The sequence below is a fragment of the Myxocyprinus asiaticus genome, chromosome 14 (assembly GCF_019703515.2).
Source record: "Myxocyprinus asiaticus isolate MX2 ecotype Aquarium Trade chromosome 14, UBuf_Myxa_2, whole genome shotgun sequence".
Taxonomy (NCBI): Eukaryota; Metazoa; Chordata; class Actinopteri; order Cypriniformes; family Catostomidae; genus Myxocyprinus; species Myxocyprinus asiaticus.
In genome coordinates this window covers 14,824,808-14,833,831 of record NC_059357.1, presented here as the reverse complement: position 1 = coordinate 14,833,831, position 9,024 = coordinate 14,824,808, and the positions used below count along the sequence as shown (strand labels likewise).

General features: G+C 36.3%; 1 protein-coding gene across 3 annotated transcripts in view; it reads right to left on the bottom strand.

Annotated features, from left to right (window-relative positions):
* Positions 1 to 1,905: 1,905 nt before the first annotated feature.
* The window catches only part of LOC127452372 (V-type proton ATPase 116 kDa subunit a 1-like), a 39,255-nt gene continuing 32,136 nt past the window's right edge, over positions 1,906 to 9,024 (bottom strand). For 2 of the 3 annotated variants that reach the window (XM_051717806.1, XM_051717804.1), the window contains exons 19-22: positions 5,017 to 5,034; positions 3,940 to 4,057; positions 3,663 to 3,834; positions 1,906 to 3,088 (exon numbers count right to left, since the gene is read on the bottom strand). In XM_051717806.1, coding sequence (XP_051573766.1) covers positions 2,995 to 3,088; positions 3,663 to 3,834; positions 3,940 to 4,057; positions 5,017 to 5,034 — 402 coding nt within the window. In that variant the 3' untranslated portion in view covers positions 1,906 to 2,994. The remainder of the gene's footprint in view (positions 3,089 to 3,662; positions 3,835 to 3,939; positions 4,058 to 5,016; positions 5,035 to 9,024) is intronic. The other variant, XM_051717805.1, reaches the window with a different exon arrangement.

The window sequence follows — 9,024 nt, the reverse complement described above, 5'->3', positions numbered from 1 at the left end:
GCAAATGCCACAGCTCCTTGTGAAGCCCGCCCGCAGGTCTTCCCTTTCCCCCCTTCAGTCCAGCCCCCTACGGAGATCACTTACTGCAAGGTTACGCCTACACTGACCCTTTAAGGGGAATCTTAACCCTCCCCAGAGCCTGGCAGGGACACATGGACACCCACACCCATCCACTCACTAATGCAAGGGTATGAGACACACAACCCATTTCGATTCATGAGTCGTGAAAATGTAAATATGAGAGTAAAATACGATCAAAGACATGTTTTCGTCTCTGACACAGATGTGTTTTGAATGCAAGCACCACAAAAATGACAAAGAATTAATCTAAAACCAAGCCCAGTACTTCTAGCCAGACTAATCTCATGAGAATTACGGGACAGTGGCGACATTTTTGCACAATGGTATTATGTGGGCAAGTTCCAAGGTGAAATGTCAACTGCATATGATTTAATGTTCTCCCAAAAAGAGAAGATTTTTAAGGTTAATGCTCTATCGAGTTTTACATTCAAAAACCTACCTCCCTACTCTAAACTTAAACCAAACCGAAAGTGTCATGAAAAGTAATGTGTGATGAAAAACGCAATTGCTGAAGCAACCAAATCGTTTTGTGGTGCTTCTATGACTCTTTTGCCTCACGTGTCAACCCTGGTTCTTTGCATCGCAATTGCAAAGTTCTGTCAGTTGAACTACCATGCAATTTGATCACAGGCAAACAATCTTATAAATGTAGTTTATGTTATGCAATGTAATCTCCTTGAAAGTCATGTGCAAGTGTTTTGTCATAAGATAGCATTTTGTAAGGAACAGGGTGAAAAGTAAGTGTTTATGAACTGATAATCTGCCATTTTACGCTAGATTTGTTTGAATGTGAAGTCACGTAGTTGTAGCCTCCTGTCATTGTAGTTGTAGCCTCATGATCACGCAGCATGTTTTCATCAGCTGAATTTTTATTTTATTTACAAGTCCTCAGTACATTTAGACTCAGATTTTTGATCCACACAATGTGGGCTTATGTTTTCTCTTTTAATCGTTTAATGTAATTTTGAGTGTGATTATGGTTTAAGGTGGGTTGGAAATCTCAAGGATTAATAGTGGTGTTTTCCTTATCACATGTTGTTCTGAAAGCAAAAAGAAAGAAATGAAACACGGAATGCAGGCTCATTCACGCAGCCTGACTGAAGCAAAGCGGACGAGTTTACTCGCGAAGCGCTGCCGTTTCGTGATGTGTGAATGGCTTGCACGTGCAGCGCGAGTCTAGTCACACTTTAATAGTGTTTAGTCTCCCATTCAGCTGATGAAAACACTCTGCGTGATCATGAGGAAGGATTACATCAAGATGTAGATTGGAATTCTGGTGCGGAATTGATATAAATAAAATAGTCTACTCCTCTCTCGCCGTTGCTGACGTGCCACAGGTTGCCGACCCCTGCTCTAGTGTTTATTTAACCAGGATATGTACGAGCCACATAAAAACAATTTTGCAAAAATATAGGAATAGTAACCCCATTCTATGAGAACAGGATGCTTCTAGCATATTCACACTTTTAAAGTTTATAAATGTTATTTTATAGAGCACATGGAATGGGGAAAACAATTAAATGTGAAAAATGCTCAGTCACTTTAGTGTGCATATTTTGTCATTTTAGAATAACAAAACCCATGTTAATTCAAGCAATATCCTAAAAACTATGGCACTAAAACAATATTTTTTTAAATCAATACTTTGAAATTTATCATTCATTTAATATATTTATATTGCAACAGATACATATGCTTTTATCATTATTATATTTTATAAATATAATAACAGTATTCTATTGACAATAATCTTAACATAAAATCATATAAGACATGATTCACAGATCTTTTCTCACATATGTAAAAAAGGGAAAAAACCATGTGTTCAGATCAATTCCTTCCTTTTATTGCCAAACAAAACAGACATAATCACTTAGATTTACTGACTGCCTTTACGTGGTATAGGTAATTTCTCAAAGACTAAATGGACTGCCACTGAAAACTAATGAACAACACATTTTTTCCAGAGCCAATGCATGGGCATGATGTAAATCAAACAAATAAACAAGGAACTGGGCACTGCAACAAACAAATTATTATGAACATTAGCATAGCATTCAGATGTAGATTTGCTTTGCATTGTACAAACACAATAGCAAAAGTACAAAAATTAAACAGAAATACAGTTCAAGCCCAACTAAAACTCAGCTACTCTTATATTACGTATTTGAAGGAATGAAACAAAATTACAGATCTGTGCTAAATCAGGCTAATTTGTAGGATTATCTGTGGTATTTATTATTCAGATATGCTTGATGAGAAAGCTTATAACCTACGTCAGATGTTCTGAAGCGTGCTTTGCATCACTTGAAATGAGGTCCCTTTGTATGAGAACTGTTTTACAGAAGGGTTCAGGTACAACATAAAGGATAAAAGATATATAAAAAACAAAACTCTAATAATTTAAGAGACTGGAAAAAATATCAGAAACAGAAAAAATATCCACCAACGCTATGATGGGTAGGAAACAATTAATTAACCAATTAATGAGGCATCTATGAGATCTGCATCAACTTCATAATTTATAGCAAAAACACAAATATAATGCTGCTTGCACTCCTGTGTGCTGTTTGGTAACATTACTTGAGCTTCTATTATTATGTATGAAAACATATCTCTCTTAAATAAGAATTTAAGAGTAGTGAACTAATTTTGAATATGTTATGCAATTTTAGCTCAGATTTATTTATTATTCTTTTTTTTTTTTTTAGCTCAGCTTCAACCATACACATCTAGTTTATTTGTAAAATTATTCCATTTATGTCCTGATGTAGAACACCTGAGAAATCTAGAGCCTTACAAAGTCAATGTAGATTTTTATCACAGTATTCGCACAAATCATAAAATCTGACATTTAATCTGATTGGCTCCTGTAGTCTGAATGTGTAGCAGTTAAGAGAAAGTGGGTGTGGTTTAGTCTTCACACTTGCCCTCCAGAATGCTGTCGAAAGTGAAAGGCATGAACTTGAAGCCCTGTCCAGTGTAAAATTTATTCTGGAACTCCACCCTACAGAAATGAAGTGGGAATCAAGGTCAGTGGATGAAAAGTGAATTATTGTATACAAGCCCTGTTTTGAATATTAATGAAGAGACTTTTAGAAGCTTTCTTCTATTCATTGGCAAGAAGTTTTTAAACCCTATAGGCAAGGCCTGGAGGAATCTGCAGACTTTGTTCCAGGGGAGTCTATTCCTGTATAAAATGTGCTGCATGGAGCTAAGAGAACTACATGCTTATTGGTAGATGAAAGCATAATCAGATTAACCAAAATATTTAATAAATGAAAACCCAGGTGTGGAGGATGTGCAGAACTTTGTAAATTATAGTTGTTCCAACTCTATGGAAGTCTGCAGAGTATTCTGTGGAGTTAAGTTAGGAAAGATTCCATGCACATACAGTATAAGGCCTATGACACTATATAGTACACTGTCTGTCAATTTCTATATTCATAGATAGAGGGAGACATAGAGTCATTAGTCTCTTATATATGGTTCAATTGCATACCTACAGCACAGTATTAACAAAAGGGGCAATTTAAAAATGTAAGCTGAGTAAATGAGTGTTTGTGAGTATATGCACTTACCAGTGCAATCTAAGAGCATGTAGGAAGGCAGACAGTCCTTCCATGATCAATAGAATAAACACTGTCAATGTAGCAAAGACGGCAAAGATGATTGACAGGCCAAAGAATCCACCAAAATTCCTAGAGGCCAGGCCAATGTGCATTACCATTGACCATAAGACTTCAGAGAGCTCTGTAAGAAAAAAAGCAGGAAAACTTATTTGAAGTCTTGTAAAGAATACCAACAGTGTATGCAATTTATTGGAATGAATACATTAAATGTGTGTGTATTGCTTACGGGCATGTGCCAGGCTCAGCGCCCAAAGCCGTAGATAAGATGCAGTGTTTGAGATGCAGCCTAAGCAGTATTCTATAGTGTGAATGGCTTGATGTACGGCTACATCTGCAAAATTAAACTAGAGAGAGAAAGAGCAAGATGAGCTGTTCAGTCTAATGAAAATTAAGAACAGATGGCAGGTTTAATCCCACTCCCAGCTCAATCACAGCATGATTACTGGCCCTGAATCTCACAGGCCTGAGAACAGAATCACAGCCCAGATCCTTTCAGATCATCAGCCGGCATCAGAACACATCATTAGGTGTGATATATCAGAATCAACCTGCATCATGGCTCATTGGATTGTCCCAATTTAATGATGGCGGCTAAAACAAAGGGAATTAAAAGTCTAGAAAAAAAGGGGCCTGGGTAGCTCAGTGGTTTGCTAGATCGAATCCCAGGACGTGCTGAGTGACTCCAGCCAGGTCTCCTAAGCAACCAAATTGGCCCGGTTGCTAGGGAGGGTAGAGTTACATGGGGTAACCTCCTCGTGATCGCTATAATGTGGTTCGTTCTCAGCGGGGTGCGTTGTGAGTTGAGTGTGGATGCCGCGGTGGATGGCGTGAAGCCTCCACACGCGCTATGTCTCCGTGGCAACGTGCTCAACAAGCCACGTGATAAGATGTGCGGGCTGACGATCTCAGACGTGGAGGCAGCTGGGATTCGTCCTCCGCCACCCAGACTGAGGAGAATCACTATGCGACCACGAGGACTTAAAAAGCACATTGGGAATTGGGCATTCCAAATTGGGAGAAAAAGGGGAGAAAATCAAAAAAAAAAAAAAAAAAAATAGTCTAGAAAAAGATCTAAGGAATGTTATCTAGAATCTAGAGAAGAGAACCGTCACCGATCACCCACAACAGGATACTGAGGCCTGCAGGAACATGCGCGCGCATGCGCGCACACACACACACAACAGCAGAGCAAGAAGCTTTGTATGGGTTATGGCACGTGCATACACACACCAATAAAAAAATTTTTTTTAAACTATTACAAACACACATCCACACAGAGAGCAAGAAGGCGATCTACTCTTACCACTTCCTCCTCGGATTGCTTGAAAGGTAATCGGACACATGCACAGATAGACATACATATAGGGTTAAAATAGGGTTAATGGCAGAATTAGAATCTAAAAGGAGAGTGAGGAAAAAACAAGTGTACAGAACATATTTTTTTGTGACAATTACAGAAAAATACAGTGCCCTCAAAAAGTACATGGACACACAAATACGAATGTCAACCATTCTTTTTAAGGAAAACATTTTTAGGCTATGTGAGGCACATTTTAATTACCACAGAAGCACATCAAGGGTTAACTATCACCAAAATGTAGAATGAGACATTTTGTCAGCAAGCGAGGAGTTCAAAGTGGTGCTTGATGCTGGCGTTAATGCCCTGATGTGAAAAATGAACACGGTTTCACGATTGCTGTAGCAAAGCGTATAGCAGTCTACTGGCAGATTAATATTGTGGAGGATGAAAGTTTAAGATATTTAATGCCTATTGCAATGAAAATGTGACCAATGGGAAGACTAGTTCTTTCAAATAGTTCACCTATCAATTAGACTTTGGGCAACGTTTAATGTTACTTGAATTGGTGCTATTTTAGTGCATTTTTATCTTTATAATGTGGAAGGCTTTTTTTCAGAAAAAATAAAGCATTATATTGCTACATATTGTTTTGTTTTCTTTCCTAAGATGGAAATAAACGCATTTTGACAGCAAAAGTAGTATATATATTGTAACATTTCCACACTTTCAAAATCTGCAATTACTGTAACTACAAAAAATTATGTGATTAAAAAATTGTATCGATAAAAACAATATATAAACTGAAAAATTAAAGTATTAGAACACCTTTCTGGTTGTCAAACTTTGTGGAACATGTACACCTGTGTAAACTTGAGGGGAACTAACTTCATACATCTACTTAAAATGACCTCAGGACAGTTGATCAACATAAAAGTAATTGTAAAAATGGTGAAGAACAGTGACGTTAATTCTGAGAAAATGTCTGCCTTCATTTGTTTGTAGATGCCACTTGGCATGAAACTTCATCTATTAGAACATATAAGAACTTCTTATAAGTACAGCTTATGTAACCAAATACTTTTTGACGGCAACTGTATTTTACACTTTTCTCCAGTAAATTGTCTTTGCCTGCGTTTCACTGGCAGGACTGTTTGGAGCAGATAGAGGAGGATACTTTGGCACTAATGCACTGAAATGATCACAGCAACCCTGGCATCTCAAAATATTGCAATTAATTTTATAAATAATTTATTATCCATCTATTTTATTTCCAGACAGGAGCCTCCCAGTTAGCTGGGTGGGTGTTTGTTTAGTGTTTTGAGGCTAGTTGCCCTGGGATACAGTGGCTGTTAAAGATAGTGCTGTTAAAGGGGGCTAACCCAGTTTAGATCAGCACTGGTATGCAGATCACAGACCCAATGAGTCACAGAATGGAATGCCCACTGCAGGCTGCCGACCCCACTGCCAACTGTGGCTATTTTCACATGCAGTTTTTGGTAACAAGGTGGGTGGTAACATGTTTTGCATATACTATTATGATATCCATATTAACTACTGTCATAATAAAGATCAATAGTCATCAGGAGTAACAAATGTCATCACATGGATTGTAATGACAGATACAAATGTGATATTTCAGTTTTTTCTTTTTAATAAATTTGCAAAGTTATTAAAAATCAGTTTTTTGCTTTTTCATTATGGGGTATGGAGTGAAGATTGATGTGAAAAAAAAAATACAATTATTTAGAGTATTTTAGCATAAGGCTGCAACATAACAAAATGTGAAAAAAATGAAGGGGTCTGAATACCTTGTCTTGTTGCACTTTAATCCGTTTTGAATTCTATTCTGATGCTAGGGAAACTTTGTAATATGGCACTTTTTCGTACCACTGTCTCAAGATGTTTCGCTTATGTTTTCCTTTTTTGTAAGTCGCTTTGGAAAAAAGCATCTGCCAAATGAATAAATGTAAATGTAATGTAATGTATTTTCTTATAGCCACTTCCCATTTTGTGACTAAGGGAATTTGGCTTGTGTGTTACCTCATATTTATACCTCTCTGAAACAGGAAGTCATGGCTGAACAATTTAATGTTCCTAGTAAACCAGGTGTACTAAAAAATGTAAAATATGAATGGGAATATCCTTCAGACATATTTTACTCATAAGAATTTCTAGGGGTGCCAATAATTATGGCAAATATGTTTTGGAGAAAAATATTTAATTATGAGATTTCCACCCCCTTTCAATTAGTATACTTGAATGAATTATGAATGAAAGATAAACAATAAAGACATATTTTTCACAGCCTTCTTTGCTCATATTTACCAAGGGTGGCAATATTTTTGGCCACAACTGTATAAGGCATTACATGGATTGGCACCAGCTTATTTAGCAAAATTTTTAAGACCTTATGAAACAGTTAGACCTCTTAGATCTTCTTCATGAACTGTTGGCTGTTCCAAGATCCAGATACAAAACAAAGAGTTTGTAGTGAAGGACCCACAATTATGGAACAGCCTGCTCTGGGATTTTAGATCTGCTGAATCTGTGTCTGTTTTTAAGTCTTGTTTAAAAACCATTTGTATAGACTGGCTTTTATTACTACATAAATGTGCTTGTGTTCTTTTTATTTTAAGTTTTGTGAAGCACTTTGTGCTTCATTGCTAAAAAAGTGCTATATAAATACAATTATTATTATAAAATTATTATATTTAAATAAGCATTTAGTATGCTCTTGACAAACTATTGTTGGACTGTATAAAGTAATGCTACATGGAAGCATTCAAAATGGCAAAATAGAAATAATTCAGTAATATATATATATATATATATATTACACACACACACACACACACACACACACACACAAACACAGTAAAAAGTTTTGAAACACTCATTCTTTATTATAATTGTTTTTTTTTGTTTTTTTTTTTTCACATTTAAGAATAAGAGTGAAGTCATTAAAACTACGGAATAACATAAATGGAACTATGGGAATTATGTTGGGCACTTATTGGCTGCTTTTCTTTATTATTTGGTCCAAGTCATCAATTTCAAATACTTTTTTTTTTTTAATTAAATTTTAGTTTTATAATGAAATAAATTAATATGGTGGCACAATTATATTTTTGTCTACAAAACTAATTTCAAACATTTAAGCATACGCCTTCAGATCAAAATATTTGTAAGATCATGTGAAACATTTCAGTCAAAGTTTTGACCGGTAGTGTATATAAATATATATATATACACACACACACACACACACACACACACACACACACACACACACACACACACACACACACACACACACACCAATCAGCCACAACATTAAAACCACCTGCCTAATATTGTTTAGGTCCCCCTCGTGGTGCCAAAACAGCGCCAACCACAATTGTACAGAGCGGTTATCTGTGTTACCGTAGACTTTGTCAGTTCGAACCAGTCTGGCCATTCTCTGTTGACCTCTTTCATCAACAAGGCATTTCCATCTACAGAAATGCCGCTCGCTGGCTGGTTTGAGTATTTCTGTAACTGCTGATCTCCTGGGATTTTCACCCACAACAGTCTCTAGAATTTACTCAGAATGGTGTCAAAAACAAAAAACATCCAGTGAGCAGCAGTTCTGCGGATGGAAACACTTTGTTGATGAGAGAGGTCAACACAGAATGTCTAGACAGGTTCGAACTGACAAAGTCTACGGTAACTTAGATAACTGCTCTGTATATATATATATATATATATATATATATACATACAGGTGCATCTCAATAAATTAGAATGTCGTGGAAAAGTTCATTTATTTCAGTAATTCAACTCAAATTGTGAAACTTGTGTATTAAATAAATTCAATGCACACAGACTGAAGTAGTTTAAGTCTTTGGTTCTTTTAATTGTGATGATTTTGGCTCACATTTAACAAAAACCCACCAATTCACTATCTCAAAAAATTAGAATATGTTGACATGCCAATCAGCTAATCAACTCAAAACACCTGCAAAGGTTTCC